The sequence below is a fragment of the Hippopotamus amphibius genome, chromosome 12 (assembly GCF_030028045.1).
Source record: "Hippopotamus amphibius kiboko isolate mHipAmp2 chromosome 12, mHipAmp2.hap2, whole genome shotgun sequence".
In the NCBI taxonomy this organism is placed as follows: Eukaryota; Metazoa; Chordata; class Mammalia; order Artiodactyla; family Hippopotamidae; genus Hippopotamus; species Hippopotamus amphibius.
Genome location: NC_080197.1, coordinates 82,922,345 through 82,945,333, shown reverse-complemented (window position 1 = coordinate 82,945,333; position 22,989 = coordinate 82,922,345). Strand labels below are relative to the sequence as shown.

The 22,989-nt window shown below is 41.3% G+C and overlaps 1 protein-coding gene across 2 annotated transcripts in view; it reads right to left on the bottom strand.

Moving 5' to 3' along the window:
- The window catches only part of TESPA1 (thymocyte expressed, positive selection associated 1), a 32,790-nt gene extending 10,230 nt beyond the window's left edge, over nt 1-22,560 (bottom strand). Inside the window, exons 1-9 of one of the 2 annotated variants that reach the window (XM_057702732.1) lie at nt 22,398-22,560; nt 21,446-21,488; nt 14,324-14,373; nt 13,653-13,706; nt 12,871-12,907; nt 12,499-12,597; nt 7,574-7,782; nt 5,199-6,004; nt 3,961-4,054 (exon numbers count right to left, since the gene is read on the bottom strand). In XM_057702732.1, the coding sequence (XP_057558715.1) occupies nt 3,961-4,054; nt 5,199-6,004; nt 7,574-7,782; nt 12,499-12,597; nt 12,871-12,907; nt 13,653-13,706; nt 14,324-14,373; nt 21,446-21,488; nt 22,398-22,560 (1,555 nt within the window). Of the gene's footprint in view, nt 1-3,960; nt 4,055-5,198; nt 6,005-7,573; nt 7,783-12,498; nt 12,598-12,870; nt 12,908-13,652; nt 13,707-14,323; nt 14,374-21,445; nt 21,489-22,397 lie in introns of those variants that run through there. The other variant, XM_057702731.1, reaches the window with a different exon arrangement.
- Nucleotides 22,561-22,989: the final 429 nt, after the last annotated feature.

Below are 22,989 nucleotides of genomic sequence, written 5' to 3'. Positions count from 1 at the left end.
AGGATATATATTGTCCTGTGCTACCTCAGACGTGGTAAAAGAAACAACAATAACAAAATAAAAATAAAAGCTTTCTTCTGGGCCCTGCTTCTTAGAAGTGTGGTAAAGGTCAAATGACTTAAATTTCAGCAAGGTCACCAATAAAAGAGCTGTGAATTTGAAATTATTGAGTAAGGCAAATTATGAGGGTCATTCTTTGCCAGGAAGTTGGAGGAAGATTAAGACTTCTTTTCTGGAGGAGACTAAACAATGGAGTGGGAGGGATGAAAGCTGATAGTTGGGAACGAGATCCTCTTTTAACAGAAAAGGTGCCCTTGTGCTAATTACAGAAAGGCGTTCATCTTACATAGATAAATTAGGGGACAAAAAGAAAACTCCCTCTTAGAAGATGAAGACCCTTGAGATTATGGAAGGAAAGCTCAGTAGAGCTGGGTTCCAACCCATATTTGCCTCTTCAAGTGAGTGTCTTTGTGAAATGTGAGGACTGTACAATTAGACACAATGGCTGGCTGGGTGTTGCTACACTTTCTATCCATGCTTGCATCTCTCCTATGCCTGATAACAAGTAGTAGGTTAACACCTGGGGCTAGATACAGAAATCCTGGGAGATAATTACAGACCCTGGAAGGGGCAGTAGATCTGAGGAACTATCCCATCTAGTTCTGCTTTCGATTGTTGTGAGTGAATTTCCCTACCCATGTTTCTCAGACAGTCTTTAATCTTGGCAGTACTGAGCTGTTTTCATAGCTATTTCCCACTCCTTGTGATCTCTTAAAGGATGATAGAGGAGTGGATTGAGAGAGACAGTTCATAGCTTTGTGAGAAGATTATTAAACAAACTCATAGAACATTGGAATGTTTGGGAACCACTGTGACCCCCTGCTTCAGCTGAAGACTGTGTCATTGAAGAAGAGAGCTCTCACTCTTCTGGGGAATCTAATGGAAAATCTATAAAGTCACCTCCTCATTTACCTGAGAGGCTAAGTGCATTGAATTTCTAGTTACTGTGTTTCATTGAATCTGATAAGCCATTGTTTGTAAGACTTATAATTATTTTTGTATTCCATTAAAGAGGCAAGTATATATTACACACACACACACACACAATTGTATTGGTTGGCACTGTCAATTGTTAGACCCATTTTATTTCAGAGATATTCTATTTCAGATATTCAAGTGTAGAAAAATGTACATCTTAGAATAAGTGAGATACAGCATCTCCAACAACAATTACTCCTGCTGTAATGATATTCTACCACCCTAGCAGAAAACGGAATCTAGTTACATCTACTTACTTATTTGAAATGTGTAACTCCTAGAAACTTCCTGGCAACTCAATTCCAGTCTTTCTGTATACTGACATTTAGCCAAACATGGGACATGTTTGTGAGAGGAACTGATGTCCTGGGTATTGCATGAATTGTCTAGAAAGGTGTAATCATATAGATCCTGCACAGCCTGCTTTTTTGGACATATTGGCATTTTCTTGTGCGAGGCTGACATCTGCTGGACAAGTAACACTTGAACAGAGCTTTGTACTGATATTTTAGAGTAAATTAAAATTTTTGGCTGGGAAACCTAGCTGTGGTGAATATACTCCACATTTTCTATTTGAATTTGATGGGTTTAGCAGTTAATTTCCTTTTCAACTTTTGTATGCTGTGGCTCAGTTTCAATGAGCTTTAAAATGAGAGCTTACCCTCAGGGTATCTTTAATATGTGAGGATAAAGCCCTTTAATTAAACTAGTTGTTCTTAACCCTCATGGGACACCAGAATCACTGTCTGTGATAAACTGTTTATAAAGATGGCCACAGCAACCCCCCATTACACATACCTTTTCACAGTGTGACTTTGCCACTCCTATTAAAAAAGTAAAATCTGTTTTCCTTCCTTTTGAATCTAGGCTGACTTTGTGCTTTGATTTGAACAATAACATGTGGTAGAGGGGGCATTGTACAACTCCAACATATTCTTAAAAAGAGGCATTGCAACTTCAGTTTTTGCTGAACATCTATGTAAGAAAGACAAGTTACATTACTGAAGAATGACATCATAGGAGAGAGCACCTGGCTGGCAGTCAGCACTGGGATTCAGCACCAAGGTCAGCACCAACAGGGCGAGCCCATTTTTGACCTTCTGGGCCAGCCCAGTCACCTAGCCAAAAGCAGCTGCATAAGTGAACTCAGCTGAGACAACCAGAAGAATCCCCCCAGTAAACCTATAAAATAGTGAGAAATAATAAATGTTTCCCTTTAAGCCAGTACATTTTGGGTGGTTTATTATGCAGCAATAGGTAACTGATAACACTAGGAAAGCTTTTAAAGAAGAATAAACAATAATGCCCAAGTCCAAACCTAAGAGACTGGTATTTAATTCTATTAGATGGAGTCCAGGAAATAGCAATTTTTTAAAAAGCTTGCAAGATTGGGAATTACTGATCTAAATATTTATGTCCATGATTACCTTTTCTAAAATCAACATCAGCAGCAGTAACATCATAACAGTTATTCCACTGTGCTACATTACCTTCACATACTCCCTGTAAAGTTTCATAGGAACAAACAAAAGTTAAGTGATTTCTGCAAGAATTATTGAGCTAGTGGGAGGTAGGCTATTTGACTCCATATCTTAAATTTTTTCAACTACGTATAGTAGATTGTTGTCTTCTGCTATTTACCTCTTTTGTGAGTGACTGATACATACAAGCTACATGCCTGGAGATGAAGGTAATGGGTAAGACAGAAAATAGAGTGATTAGGGCCCTAAACCACAGATAATTAGAATTAAAGGTGTTAGAATCATAAAGACCTTTGTGATTCTGGACCAGTAACAATAAAATTTTGGTGTTAAAAAGTTATTGGACTAGGAAGTGCAATAAATAGTACTAAGACATTCAAAATGGAGGAAACCCTAAGCAAGATGGTTCATTTACTTAATTCAAGAAAGATGTCAATTCTTACTATCTTGGAAAAATCATCATGCCAGATGCCATAGTCTCTGTGGTCCGAGAGTAGTTGAAACACCAGGAGGCTAATTTCTGCTTAAATAATAAAGCTTTAGCCAAAATGTTCAAAAAATAAAGGATGCCTCTGAAAGAGTTAATACTCAAAATTCACATCTAGAGGAAAGACATTTTAGCCGCAATAACTACCTATGCGAGATTCATTGTCCTTTGAGAAGGGAGGGAGAGCTATGTATGTCAGAACCTAGCTGCAGAAAGGAACTCAGAGCCTAAATGAACATAGCTGTGAGATACATTAAGGAGTCTTGCTTAAGCCCTATGATTTGGGCTGATTATAAAGTAGCTAAAAACAGGTGCTGGGGCATAAATCTCCATGGTTGGTCCTCACCTGTTACAAAACTACAATGCTTCTCAAACTTCAATGTGCAAGTAAATCACCTAAGGATCTTAATGAAATTTGATTCATCAGGTCTGGGGTGGGGAAGGGCTGGGATTCCACACTTCTAATAGAATCCCATGTGATGTTAGTACTGCTAGTCTGCAGGCTACATTTTGAATATTAAGGTTATACAAAATTTCCCCCCAGAACAACAGTTCTCAGACTGTGATCACCAGACCAACAGCATCAACATCACCTGAGAACTTGTTAGAAATGCAAATTCCTAGGCCCTGTCCAGACCTATTCAATCAGAAACTCTGGGAGTTGGGACCCAGCCATCGGTAGTGTCACACACCCTCCAGGTGATTTTTATGCTAAAGTCTGAAACCACTGATCTAGAAAAGTATTTATCCAGCCATAACAGAATCACCCTAAGAGCCTAAAAACAAAAAAAATCAGTCCCTGGGCTCCAAGCCATACTAATTAAATCAGAAGGCAGGATGTGGGATCCTTCATTGTGAGTATTTGTAAAAATCTTCCCTTGTGCTTACAATGTGCACTCAAGTTTGAGAACGAGAGAGAGAGAGAGAGAGAGAGAGTATCTCCACTTCACTTACTTCTTGAATCTTTGCCAGCAAAAGTCTGGTAGAGCTGGTGGTTTCTGGGTCTGCTGGGCCAGTGGCTCTCCTCCTCCTCACTGTTGCTTTGCACCTGTAACCAAGATCCGGGCAGAATTCAGTCAGCGCCAGTGGTGGGGAAAAGTGCAGAATGGCAGGCAGCTGTAGGGGAAAGAGGCTGAGTGTACTTGAGAGACTTGGCCTCTTCTCTTGTGGTAGGAGCCCAGTAGAGAGGAAGGCAGGAACAGCTCTGCCTTCGGTGAGAGGTGACACACATGCAAATGATACTGCAAGTCATCATGGCTTTTCTTTGTGGCAAGGATTTGAGGGCTTTTCCTCGAGACTCCAGCACTGATGGCAGTACTGTCTATAGACCCAGGCAAGGGGAATCCTGAGTTTTAGAGAGTCAGTAGGATGAAGAGTTGGTAGACCCAGAGGATGTGTCCACTTTGATCTTGCACTACCCCTTCTGACCATGCTCTGGATACCCAGAATCCCCTTCCCCCATTGAGCACCCCAATGCTGCTCAAATGGCCCCAAGCCTGTTTCAGGGAAACGCATTGGCTTTGCCTGGTTTCTGTTCTCTCAAAGACTGGCCTTTCTCCTTGTGTATGCACTCCCAGACCTGAGTGATGACCAACAGATGGTTATATGTGTGGGTAGGAGGTTTGTGGCATTTGGATACGCAGGCTGGGGTGTTCACACATGTGTGTGCAAAATCCCTTATGGTGCAGGACGGATCTGGGCATGGGAAGAGAAGGGGACGGGTCAGGGGGTAGGGAATGGCTCTGCCCACACTGCCATGTTCTAGCACTGAAGTCCTAAGAGTGAGAATTCTAGATTTGAACCTGAACTTCCAGGACTTTGTGGTTACATACTTGTCAAGGGAGAAGAGAAGATATTTAATCGTGTTTAGCCTAGTATGTAACTGACCTCTATTTGTATTCTTGTGTGGATCCCACAAATGACAGGAGCAGGTATGCTTGATGAGAAACTTCAATGAAGATCAGATTAGATAAGGAATTAGAAAAATAGTGCTAGAAACCTGGGTGCTCTTAAGAAACTGGGCTCATTTCTCTTTTCCCTTCCTTCTATATTAACCCATTCCCAAAGGTTTCTGAATGTAATTCAAGAATTGGTATATCTGGTGCGGAAAAGGAACCTCGATTTCCTTTACCCAAGGGCAAGAATCCAGAGCCTTTCTCTTCAAGCCTCTCCCTCACTTCTAACCCACTCACCTCCAAGTCTGAAGTGTCCTGCAGCTGCTGGGTTAGAGAACGGTGTAGTTCTGTTCTCTCTTGGCCCTGTTTCCATTTCTGTTGGATGATGGACAGGTCCAGTGATTTAACCTTCCTGCCCACGGGATTCTTCTGAAAGAGACTCTTTCTTGCTCTGCTCTTTCTTTTCCAGAAGGTCTCATCCTTGGCTGAATGGGCTTCTTTGTTGATGGCTTGTAGACTCCACAGCTCTCTCTTTACCTGTGCAGGGTCTGTGCTCCACTGTATATCTGCTCTGGGCAGAGAATGTGCACAACAGGGTATCTTGAGGTTAGAATCCAGAGTTTCTAATGGTTCTTTCAATGTGGGCATCCCTTGCTGTGTTTCCTCTTTAGAGCAGAATACACATGGACAGGAAGAAGTGGGCAGCTTTGTACCACTGATGGGGGGCACAGGATCTCCCTGTGGGCCTGGCCCAAACCCAGGGTCTTGCTGGAGGACCAACTTCTCTCCTCGCACTCTGTCCATCACTTCCCACACCACCTGGTCTAAACTGTTCCTTTTGGGGGTATGGTTGGGTGTTGACAGTCGATCTCGTGGGCATGTGTACAGGCACATTTTGGAGATGGCTTTCCGGAGGCGCTCTCTGGGTGAGTGAGGTTCAGGTTCTGGGGCTAGAATCTTGATGGATGGCACATCTGTTGGGTTGCAATTCCAGAACATGTGTGATGGTGTGAACTTTTGGACAGGGGTCTTAGACACGTAGGAGTAGAGACAGAAGAAGGCATCGGCGGTGACGGCCAGTGTTTGCACTTGCTTAAACCTGCCTGAATGCAAGGGTTGAAGACGGTGAGTCTAGGGGTCATCAGCAAATTACTTTTTGAATCTTTCCCTTCAATAGCCTTCCTAAAACTCAAAATTCAGAAAGAAGGTGCCAATTTCTTTACCAACGTTTCTCCCATTTAGATTTCTGACACCCACCATTCTCTTTCTTGACCTTCTTGACTTTTTGACTCCCTATCCTAAGTAGTCCAAAAATTAATTCTATACAGGATGAGAAACTTTTCTATATCTTGATTTAGCATATCCTTTCTGCTGTTAGTATACAACGGTCTCTATCACTGTGTTTGCTTTAGATGCCAAACATGACTAAAAATGGCAAAACTAACATTATTTTCTTAGTAAGAAAACTTTAGGGTTATAGAAGCCTTTTTTGATAGCAGCAAATTTAAGGGATAGCAATTACTAGGCAATGGACAGGGGTAGAAAAATTTAGATGGACTATATCATTTTTACTAGACTTTGTTTCTCAAAGTGTGGTCAGTAGTCCAGTAGCATCAGCATTACTTGGGAACTTATTGTAAATACAGAATCTCAGACTGTATCCTACACATTTTAACAATATCCTTTGGTAATTCATATGCACATCCATGTTGGAAAAGCACTGTGATAAACCGTTTATCCATTAAACTGTAAGTGTCCTAAAGGCAAGAATCATGTTTCTCTTGCCTAGCTGCTGTTCTTCCAGAGTTTAACATCTAATTATGTACCTGGCACATAAAATAAACCCAACAAATCATCCTCAGTCTTTAGTGTGCATCAGAATCATCTAAAGTGCTTGTGCAAATACTCCAACTTGAAATCCTTGTTCCAGCAGGTGGAGCTCAGGAGTGTAGTTTTACCGAGTTTTAATGTTGAATCTGTTACAAAGAATCTGAAACAACACTATCAGAAACACCGTCATGTCGGGGGGCTGTAAAAGAATATAATTTGAAATATATTCTAACATATAGAATAAAATAGAGTCTTTTATCCCTCATCCAGGTAGAGGGGCCCTCTCATATCTTTCCTTAGTATGGAATTGGGACAACTTAAATCATTGCTTCCCTAGATGTGGTCTAAGGATTACACATAAGGATCATCAGTGTGCTTATTTAAAATAAGTATTCCTGAGCCCTTCCTTCTCTGGAAGAAAAGCCTATGAATATGAATGTTTTATAAACTCCTGCACAATTTAACATAATTAATAGAACGACTGCCCTAAATGGAAACGGTTTTAATGTAGTGGCTATAAATAGGGAATATTCAATAATTCCAACTGAGAAATAGAAAATGGGGACAAGATTTAAAGACATTGTTCCAATTTGATTCAGCTTAAAGAGAGATCTAAAGAAAGTAACAGTGATATGACGTCTCTTGAAGACTATTTCTTCAAGAGAGAGAAGCAGAAGTCAAATTTTCCATCTTCACTGAAGACAACATAGGAAGAAATAGATAGAGAGACAAAGGATCGAGTGAAACTAACCAAGAGAAAGTAGGATGTAAGCCATTGATCCCTGTTGTGAATGTCTGGAGGCTGGGAGAGAAGTAGAGCATGGATCTGTGGTAACACTCACTGGCCAGCATGAGGCAAGGGTCCTCCATCTCAATCCTCCGCACCTGTGACTTCAGGAAGAGCTGGAAATCAATGCCTTTGGCTTGAGAGGGGGTGGTGAAAAATCGGGCAGGAATTCGAGAAGTGTCTTTGTGGTCCTCCTGGCCAAAGCCCAGACTGAAAAGGACATCTTCTGCATCTTCTTGCACCTTGTCCAGAATCTCTGAGATGCTAAAAAGAGGGGGTTTGGGTAAACAAGAGAAGCTCTGAGACACAGGGTAATTCAGAGTATCTAATAAAAGTGTCAGGAGACTGAGATACCTTTTGGGCCATTTCTCTATCTACCACTGTGACTGAGAAAAGCTATCACTTCTCTGAATCTAAACTCTGTCTGAAACATGGGAATTATAATCTCGCTCTCATTTAAAAACTGAATCATAGTACTTTGAATTATAGATAAATGAAAACTTGCTGAGAGGGATTTGAAAAAATCAAAAGCAGTATAGATGCAAAGAAATCTTGTGGTTGTGTTATTAACCAGTCAGTTCTCACTTGCACATACCATGACGTTGCTGGCTTTTGCCAAGTGCTTTGTAACTTGCTATCCAGCTTGCACCAATGGTTGTGTGGAACAACTGGGAAATGAGTTTGTAAGGAACACAAAACTGATTTTATTCTCACCCTGAGGATAAAATTTTATTGATACATCTATGTTCAAAACCTGATTTTGAGAGGTAGGCCCCTTTGCAGCAGACTTTCAAGACAGAAGCCCTGCATTACAGATCAAGCACTTTCTCTCTGTCTCTGTCTGTCTATCCGTCTCTCTCTCTCTCTGTATGGAACCAACATGTATCTACATCCCAAGCATTGTAACACCAAGCTGGGTGACACTAGAGCTCAATAACTGTGTTCCAAACAACAGTGGGGGTAGGGGAGCTGTGAATTATTTGAGGCTTCAACTAATCACTGTTACTCTCTTCAGAAAGGATGCTGGGCTTTTTGATCCAAATCGAGACCATCATTTAAGTAACAGCTGGATAATTGGAATCCCTGGATCTATTCTCGTGCATTCTTCCTAACTTCTAATTTTATCTTCATGATCCTAAATTTCCTTATCTGAACTGTGGGCATAAGACTAGATCATTAAGGAGGGAGGAGATCAAGGTGGCAGAGAAGGAAGTTGCTGAGCTCACCCACCCCGAAGAACAGATTAAAAATACATCTACATGAGGAGCAATTCTCGCTGAAAACAAATTGGCAACTGGCAGAAAGACTCTTATATGACCAAGGCTGTAAAGAAAGAGCTACATGGAATTGGATAGGAAGAGAAGAGAAACAAGCAGGTCAGGACCTGCATCCCTGGGGGTGGAGGGGACACAGAGGAGGAGGAGGATTACGTGGGCTCTGAGCTCCTCCCTGGGGAGTGGGCATTTCAAACCAAAAATTGGGCACCCCAGGCTTGGGGCCTGCATGCAGAGCAGAGGAGTCCCATTAGCTGGCTTGAAAACAAGTGGGACTAACAGGAGGGCTGTAAGAACCCAAGACTCTGCTCGCGAAGACTGAACACACACTTGTTTACTCCCTGAAACAAGGAGGAGGAAGCAGATTGAAAGTGCCTGGCATATAGACAATGGAATATTACTCAGCCATAAAAAGGAGTGAAATTGAGTTATTTGTAATGAGGTGGATGGACCTAGAGTCTGTCATATAGCACGAAGTAAGCCAGAAAACAAATACCGTATGCTAACTCATATATATGGAATCTAAAAAAATGGTAACGGTGGACCCAGTGGCAGGGCAAGAATAAAGATGCAGACGTAGAGAACAGACTTGAGGCCATCAGGTGGGGGGCTAAAGGGAAGCTGGGACAAAGTGAGACAGTAGCATTGACATATATACACTACCAACTGTAAAATAGATAGCTAGTGGGAAGCTACTGCATAACCCAGGGAGATCAACTTGATGATGGGTGATGACTTAGAGGGCTGAGATAGGGAGGGTGGGAAGGAGACACGGGAGGGAGGGGATATGGGGATATATATATAAATACAGCTGATTCACTTTGTTGTACAGCAAAAACTGGCACAACAGTGTAAAGCAATTATGTTCCAATGAAGAGCTTAACAAACAAATAAAACAAAACAAAAAGAAAGAAAGTGTCTGGGACTCTGGCCAGCTTCCTGCGACTCACACAGAGCACCCACTCTAACCCCTCTTGCTCCATGGTGCAGCTCTCCACTAGGGTGAAGGCTGCCATTACTGAGAAGAGTGTGTAGTTGTAGTGGATGGAGCTGGCTTGGACCTGGCATTACATCTGAACAGAGCCATTATTGATGCTCACAGAGGAGGCAGATGGAGAGCAGTCTGGAACTCTGACTGGTGTGCCAGGACGGCTCCAGAATGGGCCCTGGCTTGAATGGGCACCTGCCCTGGCCCTTCTTGCTCTAGCACTGCTCCCCTCTGGGGTGAAATACCAGTGCTGGGATGGGGGAGAGCACACACTAAGAGGGAATGGAACCAGCTCAGACCTGAGACTCAGGGATCCTGCTCCAACAACTTAGAACACAATCTTGCCCTGGATATGGTGCTGTCAGCCACTGAGCACAGGAGAAGCTCTGGCTCAGACTAGGCTCTGGCTCTAGCCCCTCTATCTCCAGCCACAAGTTCCACTAAGGTGATAGCTGCCAGAACACCCTGGGGGAAGATATAATTTGTGTCTACTTCAGACCCAGCTATAAAGCTATAGCCATCAAAACAGTTTGGTACTGGCACAAAAACAGACATATAGATCAATGGAACAGAATAGAGAGCCCAGAAAGAAACCCATGCACTTATAGTCAATTAATCTATGATAAAGGAGGCAAGAGTATACAATGGGGAAAAGATGGTCTCTTTAATAAGTGGTACTGGGAAATTGGACAGCTACATGTAAAAGAATGAAATTAGAACATTTTCTCAACCTGTATGAAAAAATAAGCTCAAAATGGGTTAAGACTGTTCCTTAATAACAGAAGCCATAAAACTCAGGCAGAACACTCTTGGACATAAATTGTAGCAATATTTTTTTGGATCTGTCTCCTAAGGCTAAGGAAACAAAAGCTAAAATGGACAAATGGCACCTAATTAAACTTAGAACCTTTTGCACAGCAAAAGAAATCATTGACAAAATGAAAAGACAACTTACTGAATGGGAGAAAATATTTTCATATGATATAACTGATAATAGGTTAATACCCAAAATATATAAATAGCTCATACAACTCAATATTAGAAAAACAAAGAATCTAATTAGAAAATGGGCAGAAGACCTGAATAGACATTTTCCCAAAGAAAACATACAGATGGCCAATATGCGCATGAAAAGATGCTCAACATTGCTAATTATTAGAGAACTGAAAATCAAAACTACAATGAGGTATCACCTCACACCGGTCAGAACAGCCATCATCAAAAAGTCTACAAACAATAAATGCTGGAGAGGGTATGGAGCAAAGGCGACCCTCCTAGACTATGGGTAGGAATATAAATTGGGCAGTTACTATGCAGAACAGTATGGAGTTTCCTTAAAAAACTACGAATAGAGTTATCATATGATTCAGCAACCCTACTCCTGGGCATATATCCAGAAAAGATGAAAGCTCTAATTTGAAAAGATACATTCACCACAGTGTTCACAGCAGCACTATTTACAATAGCCAAGACATGCAAGCAACCTAAACGCCCATCAACAGATGAATGGATAAAGAAGATGTGGTATATATATACAATGGACTATTAGCCATAAGAAAGGAAGAAATAATGTCATTTGCAGCAACATGGATAAATCTAGAAATTATTATACTAAGTGAAGTAAGTCAGACACAGAAAGATAAATATCATATGATATCACTTACATGTAGGATCTAAAAAATGATACAAATGAACTCATGTACAAACAGAAATAGACTCAAAGACATAGAAAACAAACTTATGGTTACCAAAGGCGATAGTAGAGGATGAGGAGAGATAAATTAGGAGTTTGGGAGTTTGGGATTAGCACATGTACACTAGTATATATAAAACGGTAAACAGTAAGGACCTACTATATAGCACAGGGAACTATACTCAATATCTTGTAATAACATATAACGGGAAAGAATCTGAAGAATCTATATCTATACCTATACCTATATCTATATCTATCTGTATCTATATCTATCTGAATCAATTTGCTGTACACCTGAAGCATTGCAAATCAAATATACTTCAATAAAAAGTTTTTAAGGAAGGTATTTGAGTCTCATCTCCAGAGATTCTGTGTTAATTGAACTGGGGCGTGGCCAGGGCTAAGGTTCAGTGAGGAAAAATCACTAAAGATATTTAATAAGTCTGAGAACCAGATCTCGAATTCAAACTTTGACTCCAAATCTCGAACAATTTTTATTATAGCACACTAGTTTTCATCACTTTCCATCTTGTTTTAAAGTTATTTCTGTGTAGATTTTGTTCACCCTATAGGATTGGTGGGCTCCTGGGGGTGAACTCTTTGTATGCTTCATCTTCAAATTCCATACAGTCTTGCCTGGCCTACATTTGGGGATATAAAATTACCTGAATGAATCAATATTTTATTGCTTCAATAAACCAATCAATCTATAAATACCTTTACTGATTGCTTACTGAGCACTTATAAGTCCAGGAACTGTGATGGTACCAGTACTACACCTCCTGGGGTACAAGGTTCAGGGGAGGAGACATCTGTATTTTACACATAGCATCTAGCTCTGAGCAGTAGATTCCTGTGTCCCCACTGTTCTTGAAGCAAATACTGTTATACTTGTAAAGCATATGACTGCATAAAAGCTCTAGTAGTATATCGCAGAGAAAAACTGGCAATGGTTCTCAGTTCCATTCTCTTCTACCTCTCATCTTCCCTGCCCTTACACCCCTGACAAACTCGGTACCTACCTTGAACTAGTCTTGTTGGTCCCACCAGTCATGCTGCTGGAAGCCAAACTGCAGCCAAGATCCAGAAGCTGTCCAGGCCGGGCTGTTTCCAGGAAACTCCTGCAGGGATCAATGCTGAAGTCATACTAACCTTGTGAGCAGTCTGCATCCTGGCTCTTAAACATGCCCTACTGGGCATAGACACTCCCTGCTGGGTACCTTTGAACCATCTACTGTAAAAACTCAGTCTATGGTCTCGTTCCTCGTTGGAAATCTCACTCTCTTTTGTGACTCTTCAGCTGTTTGTTTTTAATTTCTTGGACTTTGACACCCACCCCAGTTCAGTAGGTCCTGAAGGAGACATCGTTCAGCCTGGCTGAACCTAACACTCACCTGGAGAAGAGTTTGCTGTTGGCGGCCAACAGTGTGGCTGGATGAGGAATAGAAAGACAATGTTAGAAGGGAAAATGAAAATCTCCCAAGCTGCCCTTCTGAACTTAAAACTCAGCCCGCTCTGTTCCCCTCTGCCACCACTACAGGCCCTGCATCCCATGAACTCTGTTCTTTATGAAAGTATCCGAAGATTATCAAACACACATCTGAACAAATATGGCAGAGAAAAACTAGCCCCGAACCTCTGAACTTATGAACCATGCCTCGCATCCAGACAAGACTTTCTCTGTCCTGAGGAGGACAGAGTCTTTCAGGCCCCCAGGCTAGTGTTCCTGCCTCGGCACATGAGTCTCTACAGGTCCCAGAAGACACTGGTAGGTTGCAGTACCTCCATCCTTTATTCCAGCCCTTATTTTCCTCCAGTGCAGTCTCTCTCTTATACCCAGTACTCAGGCTGCTTGGGGCTTCCTATACAGAAAACTGTTTCAAAGATGTCTGGGCAGCCAATTTTATGGTGATTTTATATATTGTCTTCCAAGGGACCAAAGGAAAACTCCAATGATGGACCAGTAGATGTCTTGATAGGCTGATGAGGAAGTATTTCTGAGCACGTGATGGTTTCTGAGTTTTCCATTAGATCGTATGAGATGGCTCTTTCCCTACAGATAAGACCCCAGGGATGGGCTACTTCTTTCTGCAGTTCTCCCCCTCCATTCTATGCTTAATTCCTACAATGGAGAGCCTCTTCCTCAATCCCAGCCTCAAAGAGGTGTGCTACTTACCCTCTGCTCCAAGGGTCAAGTCATCTTCAAAGCTGGTTCCATGGCTGAGGCACCCTGTCAAATAATAAGGCAAAGGTTGCAGAGAATCAGGCTTGGACTCACACACACACACGCACACAATCACACACCTGTATACACATCTACAACCAAACAATCACATCATACATCTACATGTTTGAAAAACCACCCAGCCATATATATACTATCTCAGAAATCACATTCATATTTTGATTTTAAAAAATCATGTAAAAACTCACTTATAATTCACCTGTCCCCTATATCACGTCGTCATGCACACAATCCTTTGCCAAAGAACTGGCACATGGGAGTGTGTACTCACACACATAAACATACACACATAGACACATGTATTTTATAAAGCTCTTTTTCCATAGCAGTGGTTGCTAGCTGAGCAGCCAGTAACAGAAGATAACCTTTGAGGACTAGTCAGCCTATGGGCTCTGAGCCAACACTTACTCTATCTTCTAGGCCTCCTGGACTGTCTTATGATGACTAGTAGGTGTTCTGCAGGCAGTGAAAAGATAGCATCTTATGCACGCATGGGCATGTACACACACACACACACACACATACACAGACACACACACACACAGCCGTGTCGCTGTCTAAGGTAGAAGAACAAGAGGAGAAAGAATAGAGCCTCTACTTACCATTGCAGATTGGCTGTCCTGCTTCCTCAAAAAACCCTTCTTCAGAGTATCTAAAAACAAAAAAAGAATCTTACAGGTTTAAATCACTACATTTTCGAAAGGACTTTTCTTCAAATATCTCCCACAGGTTCACGTAATTTTCCAATGGGAGTCAGTAGTATTTAAGTTGCTTTTCTGTTGAAAAAATGCAGGGTGATGATTTGACTGAAAAAGCTACAGAGGGGCTCAGAGGGCCCTGTATGTTAGATTGCGCTGCCATTGTGCTGATGACCGTGTCCCAAGTCAGCTTAGCAATAATTCTTCAGTAGCTAGGAAATAGGAAAGAAACAGTATGGAAGCAAAACTAGAGAAATATATTTACAGAAGCAGGGGTCTGGGCACTATAAACTTTCCATCACAAACACAAACATTGAGACTAAGAAAAAACTTTTGGGAGGTCATCTTATCTACCCACACCTCCTTTTCTCTGAGCCCTGTTCTTGCTAAACATCATGTCTTTCAGGAAGCAGCAGGAACTGCATCTTGGTTAGAGTACATTTCTACATTTTGAGATACGGGCTTATCAGACATTTACTATCTCCACAAGAAGAACAGACGGAAGTCAGCATACACGATAGTGGAGCAACAAACAAGGAAGATATTTGCTGTCTAAAACAGGTGAATGAAGTTGGCCGTGAAAAAGCTTTGAACGGGGACCAGGACACCTGGGTTCCAGTTCTGGCTCCTGGCTGCTGCTGTGTTCCCAAATACTAATAAGGGGATTTTGATGCTTCGATATTATCATTATCAAAGTTCACTTCACGCTCTGATGTGTTGCGAGTTTTATAGTTGGCTTCCTGCAAGTTTTAAAAATGCGAGTTGCGCATAATGCGTTGACTGTAATCTCAAATGGAGGCTGGAATAGAGAAGAGCTGTTCAAGTGAGTTCACAGGAAACTGACTGGAGAGCATCCACTGGAGCTGGTCTTAAACACGTCTTCTCCTTTGTCAGTCTCTAGAGATCCAGGCAACTCTCAGGCTCCCGGAGGATCAGTTTACAAAGTGTTTAATAATGAAAATGGGCTTACAGACTCAACATCTGTAGAACAAGCTGTGTTTAATTTTACAAGATAAATCACTATGTATATATAAATAAACATCTTTTGCTGGTACTTTCAGTAGTGAAAAAAATCAACATTTTCTAAAATCTGGATTTTTACACGTCCTCATGAGAAAAACTGTACGTCAATGTATGTTATAAAATGTGGAATGATACTCAAGGTAATTAAGAATGGGTAACTCTAATAACACAACTGGAACTACAAATATATACTTCCCTTCCTAATATATAATTACACAAAGATATATATTATAACACTACAAACGTGTTAGTATATATAACATTACAAATATTAGTGTAAATTTATTTCCTATTACTATTAAAAAACACTATGATAACTAATATAGTCGACTATTAGAATGCTGAGGTTTACTGTTGCATTGAATGCTTGTGCTGTAGCTACACAGTAACGCAACTACCAAAGCCTACTATTACTATAACTACAATAAAACACACTACTGTTGCACTTCTAGGTATGCAATCAATGGAAATGCCTGTATAGTTCACTAAAATAAATAATATGTGTAATAACCCAGAATCGGGAAACCCCCACATCTCTAGTTATTGTAAAATGGATAAGTTGCAGGATCAATAGACAGGTGCTAGACAACAGGGAAAAAGAATGAGCTATTGCTGGATGCAAACACATGGGTGGACGCCAAGAACATAATGCTGAACAACAGAAAGACACATAAAACAGTGCATATTGCATGATTCTATTTATACAAAGTTTGAAAAGTACAAAATTTATCTTTGATGCTACAAGTCGGGGTATTGGTCACCCTCGGAAGCAGAGCAGTAAATGGAAGGGGACAAAGGGGGTCCCTGGAGTGTCAGCAAAGTTCTACCTCAGATTTCATCACTGTATGCTCTTTGAGAAAATTCACTGAACCATATATTTAACACTTATTTTTCAGTAAATATTTTATACTTCAACACAGTGTATATTGCTATCATTTTAACAGCTTTATTGAGGTATAATTGATATACAAGGACCTGCACATATTTAATGTGTGCAACTTAATGAGCTTGGACATATGTAAATACTTGTGATACCATCCATCACCAATCAAGGTAACAGACATATCCAACAACTTCCAGAGTATACTTGTTTCCCTTTGATTTTTTTTTTGAAGTAAGAACACTTAATATGCGATTTATCCTCTTAACAAATTTTGAAGTGTACAATGCCATATTGTTAACTACAGGCACTATGTTGTACAGCAGGTTGTTAGAATATATTCATCTAGCATAGCTGACATGTACATCCATTGAGTTGTACTACAATTTATGTTAAAAAGAAAAATGCTACTGATATGTATACTATACTTCAATAAAATTTACATTAAAAATACTACTGATAAAATTCCTTATTTGCTTTGTTACCAAAGCAAAATTGGGTAACACAAGATTTGTTGGGTGCGCATCCTTCATTTCTATTTTCTGGTTGTGGTCTAGCAGGCATTTCCGTAGTCTCTATGTGAGCACCAGCTCAGGCTGACCCTTGGGATGGTATGCTTTTCCATGTGTACGTGGGGTACACCACAGAAGTATGGACATAGGCCTGGACCTGCTGATGTCTTCTCACTGAGCATGATGGTTTGAAATTTCATGACCCTCATCCAAGTCCCAGGCCTTTCATGAGTTATTGCCTAGAACATAAAATCAATGACTAGAGACTAGATCCTTAACTGCTCTTCACCACATTTGCATTGAAAGCTCCCTTAGCATCATTTCAAGTCTGACATAGAAGAGCCAAGCTACTGCTCTTCCTATATACCAGATTCACAAACAAAGAGTAGGGAGGAGGATTGGATTGTGATAAAAAGCATGTGGCTACTTTTAGCTTCTTCCAGCAATTTCCATAGATTCTGCCTGCAGAGACTGATGAAATAAAAATTCATTTTAAGGCAAGACAAAAATTTAAACAATTTTTTTTCCTGCCCATTTTGGCCTTCTTGCTTCCCTCTAGTGTACATTGTGCATCTGCCTTATGCTTTAACCAGACCTCTGCAATGGCAGAAATGCCTGCTCAATCATAGAGATCAATTTTTCTCCTTCTGGTGCCAGCCATGTAATGCCCCAGATGATAATATTTCTTTCTCAGTCCTATGTAAGGGGTTGCGGGGAGCTGCCCTGAACAGGGGTCCTGGTTTCCGTAGTTGCCCCCAACAAGGGCCTTGGTCTCCAGGACATAGCCCTAGGAGCTGCCTTACTGTAAGGGCTTGCCTAGGCAAGCATAGCTCTCTGTCCCGCCACCCCTGACCTTTGAGTAGGTGCTTAAACAAAGAGCATGTGATCCCCTGGGCTGCACTATGTGGGCCCACAGGTCTGTGATCTCACTAGTACATCTAGAAACAATCAACAGGAGGTCTTATGCTCGCTACAGTAGATGGTTATGGGAAAAACACATTGTTCTCTAAAGAAAGAATCATTTTTCTTTTAGCCTTGCTGTCAATGACTCCTCTGCTTTAATCTGTATAAAAAGCCACTGTAAAATAAAGAAGTTTTGTCAGTTGCCTATGAGCTTCTGACCCTCTCGAGCCCATCTTTTGTGTGTCTGTCGGTCTTTCTTTCTTAGCCGCGTCGTGTTTGCCTAAGGACCTGATCGATTTTGCTGGCAGGCTCTGGCAAGGGGTCACAATGAACCTCTCGCCTTGTATGTGAGACATCTTTGGTGAACTTTATGCACGATGCCAATATATCATTTCCCTTAAAGAACAGACTGGTCAGACAACCCTGGGAGATATGGGACAGCACCCAAGAGAAGTTCTTAGCTTCAATACTCACTTATGACCTATTAACGTTACTAGCTATATTACTTGTATTCTTATTTTACAAAATTTTGTTTCTTGCATTACCAAATATGTGGCTGAGCCTCAGATCAAATTAATGATGATTAGGTGACTTGAAACAATTGATCAAATACGTAGTTCTACAAGATCAATGATTGTGATAGTGTAATTGTAGATATGGGAAGAAACAGCAAGAGGAAACCATTTCCTGGACCATAACAGACCAGTAAGACAGGCGGTCCAGAGGCTTTTGGCTGCTGTTAACAAGGCCTAGTCCAGTAACAGCACATTGAGTGGCCTATCAACGAAACCCTCACCTGACCTGGGATTAAGCATTCATAGTGCCGTGGGACAAAGTGGTCATGAAACGCCTCTCAAATCTTGGTTGAAATTAAGACTGAAAGGGAAGGGGTTGTAAAATAAAGAATGCTGCCCACTACCCAGTTCTATAAGGATAAAGTCATTAGCCACTGCAGTCACTGACCTATAGTGCACCTTGAAAGGAATTCAGGGCAAAGATCAGAAGACACTTTTGTGCTCTGGGAAAACTGACAAAAATGGCCTTCAGATAGTTATATATTTTCAGGAGTTTTACTCCCATTCCTTCCTAACTTTCCTCCTTCCTAGAGGTAGTCACTCTCTTAAGGTTATGTATCATATCTGGACACACTTTTCTGATAAATATAAAATGATACAGATAGATGCCAGGTAAATTGACAGATAGACTCATTTTGTGAAATTTTAAAGTAGCATAAAGTTCATCCTTTATAAACTTCATGTAGGCGAGCAAAATTTGCCAGCACAAAATATCTCTTTGGCATGAGGATTATTTCAAGCTGAAAGCAACTAAGGCTCAAAAGACTCAGGAAGAAACTTTGACCTTTTCCCTTAGCTGCCTAAAGAATTTGGATAGAGCGCCTTTTACAGGAATAGAGATCTCACTAGAGAATATGAACTAGGTGTGGTAGGGGAAATTTTAGAAATCAGAGTTGACTTAGTATCCCATTGTCTTCACATCATCCAGTAAATATTTGTTCACCAAGTATTTGTTCTTTCTTCTTCATGTGAATTGCCTTCCTTCCCTTTGAAGTCTCAAACCACTATCCCCAATATCATCTTCTGTCTTTAGCTGAGGGTGGTGAGGGTTTCACCATTTTGGTGAGTTACTCAGTTCTCCTGGGTCTCTCCCATGTATACATGTTATTAAACTTTTGTTTCATTTTCTCCTGTTAATCTGTCTCATGTCAATTTAATTCTCAGATGAAAGAATTAAAGAAGAACCTAGAAAGAAGGGTAGAGGAAAACTCTTTCCTCCCTGACACTCACCACTCACATATTACTACAGAGTATAAAGCACTTGTACACATATATCATTTAAATCTCACAAGAATCAGGCTTCCCTGGTGGCGCAGAGGTTAAGAATCTGCCTGCCAGTGTAGGGGACATGGGTTTAAGCCCTTGTCTGGGAAGATCCCACATGCCACGGAGCAACTAAGCCTGTGTGCCACAACTACTGAGCCCACGCCCCGCAACTGCTAAAGGCTGTGAGCCTAGAGCCTGTGCTCCACAACAAGAGAAGCCACCACAATAAGCAGCCTGTGCACAGCAATGAACAGTAGCCCCGGCTCTCCGCAACTACAGAAAGCCCGTGCGCAGCAACAAAGATCCATTGCAGCCAATAAAATAAAAATAAATAATAAAATAAATAAATAAATCTTAAAAAAGTAAAAAAAAAAATTAAAAAAATCTCACAAGACTCTTTGGAAAACCTTATTACTCTAGTTCTCCACTTTACAGATGAGGCGTCTGAGACAGAATTTCAGTTGTTTGCTTACAGTTGGTTACGCAGATGGTTAGCAGAAGAATTAGGCTGAAATTTTGGTGACTTTTCACTCAGACTACTTTTCGTCATAAATTTTGGTTCAGGGTTTGTCTTGGTAGAATCTAGGTGGGGAAAGGTGATTTTTGGAATTTACTATCTTGTATTTCTGGGAATGTATTCTTTTCAACCAAAATGTGGTTATGTTTGTGGTCAAGGAGCATATTTGAAACTGCTTGGCACCTCTCTAGGCCATTTAGACAATCAGACAGTCAGCATATGCACGGTCAATAATAACTATAGACTTTGATAAGACTGAAGAATAGTTAATGGGATAGAGACAGTAGCTGAGCCCACTGGTTCTCCTGTACGTATCTGGGGAAGCATTTGAAATCCTGGGACAGTTCTCACACACCCAAACCTGCAGACATTATTATTACCACCATCTCCTTACTTCCTGATATTTTCAATACCCTTAATTGGCTTTGAAGTCAATAAATTCTGAACCAGATTATGACAATAAAGACAATATATTTTGTAAACAACAAAAACACAAAACAAATCCCTCCGGGTCTTATCTCCCAGGGCAGAGTTAAAACAAACAACCTTGGCTTATGCAGTGCTATTTATTTCCTACCAAATAAGCCAGAATGGGTTTATTTATATGTTAATGAACGAGTTTAGATTAAAGGCTCTATAAAGCTTGAAACACTTCTGGAGAGGAAATAAGGAGCAGGCGGGAGTTAGAAGTTCTGAGAATTCATTGTCACACAAATGATCACACTTAAGTAGGTCACGGAAGCTTTCCCTCTGTGTCTGGGTAGACTGAGCCTAAAATGATACAGCCTGATGGGGTGTGGTGTCTCAAGTTTTAAAGCATTTCTCAGGAAAGAGATACTACATTTTGCCTTGAAGTGCCTGCTTCAATTCGTCACTGCTCTGAATGACTGGGGTGAATGCTTACCCTCTTCCTGTGTTCTGCAGTAGAAATAAACAACATAATGATTCATCATGAAGAACTACTCTGATCAGAAGAACAATTAGATTTCTAACTCCTCCAGGTTTCAGACTCCAGTCTGAAGGGAAAAGCAATGGAGCAGGGATCTGGAATTTAGCCCAGCCATTCCCTATGGCTGCCAATTTCCATCCTTTTTGGTTTTAGACTAGATCCAGCCTGTATTTCCAGATCGTCACCCTAACTTAATCTCAGCCCAGAGGTGAACTTGATTCATAGCCCCAATCCCCACGCTCACCCCAAATCTTTACAATCCTCTCTCCCTTATTTCAACTTCACTTCTAATCATTAGGCCCAATTGAAATCCATGTCCCTGTCTCTGAGTTCTCTAGTCAGTGCCTCTTAGCACAGCCAGCCATCAATCACGCTCATCCCATTGCCTCGCCGGCACTCACCCACAGTCTTGCAGCCAGTCTTCAATCTTGTTGATTGGATTCCCTAGAAAAGTCAGACATCAGATCACCATGGGAACTGAAGGAAATCAGACTTCCTCCCTGAAACTCACCCCTTTCCACAAGTTTATCCTTATATAAACGACCTCATGACTCCTTTTTCTTCCCTTTCTTAAGATACAAGAGGGATATTTCCATGTATAAGAATAGTGGCTATTTCTTGTCTCTCTGCCTCCATGCCCCCTTTCTCCCAGAAACTTGGAAAATACCCCAAGGTTTGGGAACAGGGGTAGATCCTTCTTTTAAAAAAAGAAAAAGAAAAAAACAAAAAGGAAAAGAAAAAAGCACAATTTTGCTTTGGTGCTTTTTGTCTCCTATCAAATAAGCAAGGGTAGGTTTATTTACATGAGAGTTATTTTAAAATTTATTTTATATCTTTTACTCTTACGTCTGTAGTGTCATTTGAACCTAAGAGAAGCTCTGAGAGGCATGTGGAAAAGGTACTATTACCATTTTCAGGTACTAATACTTCAATTGGACAAGTATGTCCTAGAAGGATGAGAGACTTGCCAAAGGTCACATCACACAGCTGTGTTACAGGCAGAGTCCAGGCATCCAAATTGAGTGGTACCTTGTTACACGGACAACATAGAAACACTCCAGACATTCACAGAGAACCCTGGCTTCGGATCCTCACAGACAGCTGCTCAGGACGATGCAAAAGTGTGCCTCTTCCTTTTTCCTCATCTTACACTGTTTCTTTCTCACATAATTCATACCTTATATTACATTACTCGTCTTCCCTTAAACTCATTTAAACCAGTCAAAGTGAGTTTCCTGGAGGTCCTAGCCTAAACCCAGGACCCGCTGCCCGTACGGCAGACCTGGGCATCTGGCACATTTTCCCTATCACAAGACGACGTGCAAGTCTGTTTGATGTCTAATAGCCTCTTACCTTCCTGGAAAACATCATCCAGGCCGGAAGGCTCGGGATCTGGGACATCCTGCAGGGCTGCGGCAGCCTCCTCTTCCAGGACCTGCGTCTGCCAGTGCCGGCTCTGACGGAGCCAGGCCCGTCGTTTCTCCCAGGACGTGGGGCTCAGCACAGAGCCCTCCATGGCCCTGGTTCAGACTTCAGGGCCTCTGGCCACAGGGATGCTGTCCTGAGAGTTGGAACACAGTGACACTTCCTCATCCTCTGTTCAGAAAGCACCACCCCCAGGGCTGCCCCCACATCTTCCCAACTCTGCACAAAGCAGCATAGCCCTCTGCCCATTCAGGAGGAGGGAGGAGATGTCTGGTCTTCCTCTGTCTTCCAAAAACACGAATGCTCTGAATAATCTAAACACCAGGGCAAGTCTTTCAAGTTTGGAAACTTGAAACATCATGTGATTTAAGGGACATTGAGAAAGTGCTTCCAACTTGAAGAATTGCTACTTCTCTTGATAGGGGAAATGCTGTATTAGAAAAAGTTTTCCTTACTTCTTAAGAATTTTGTCTTGCAGAATCTTTCACTGAAATTAAAATATCTTTAAATTTGCAATATG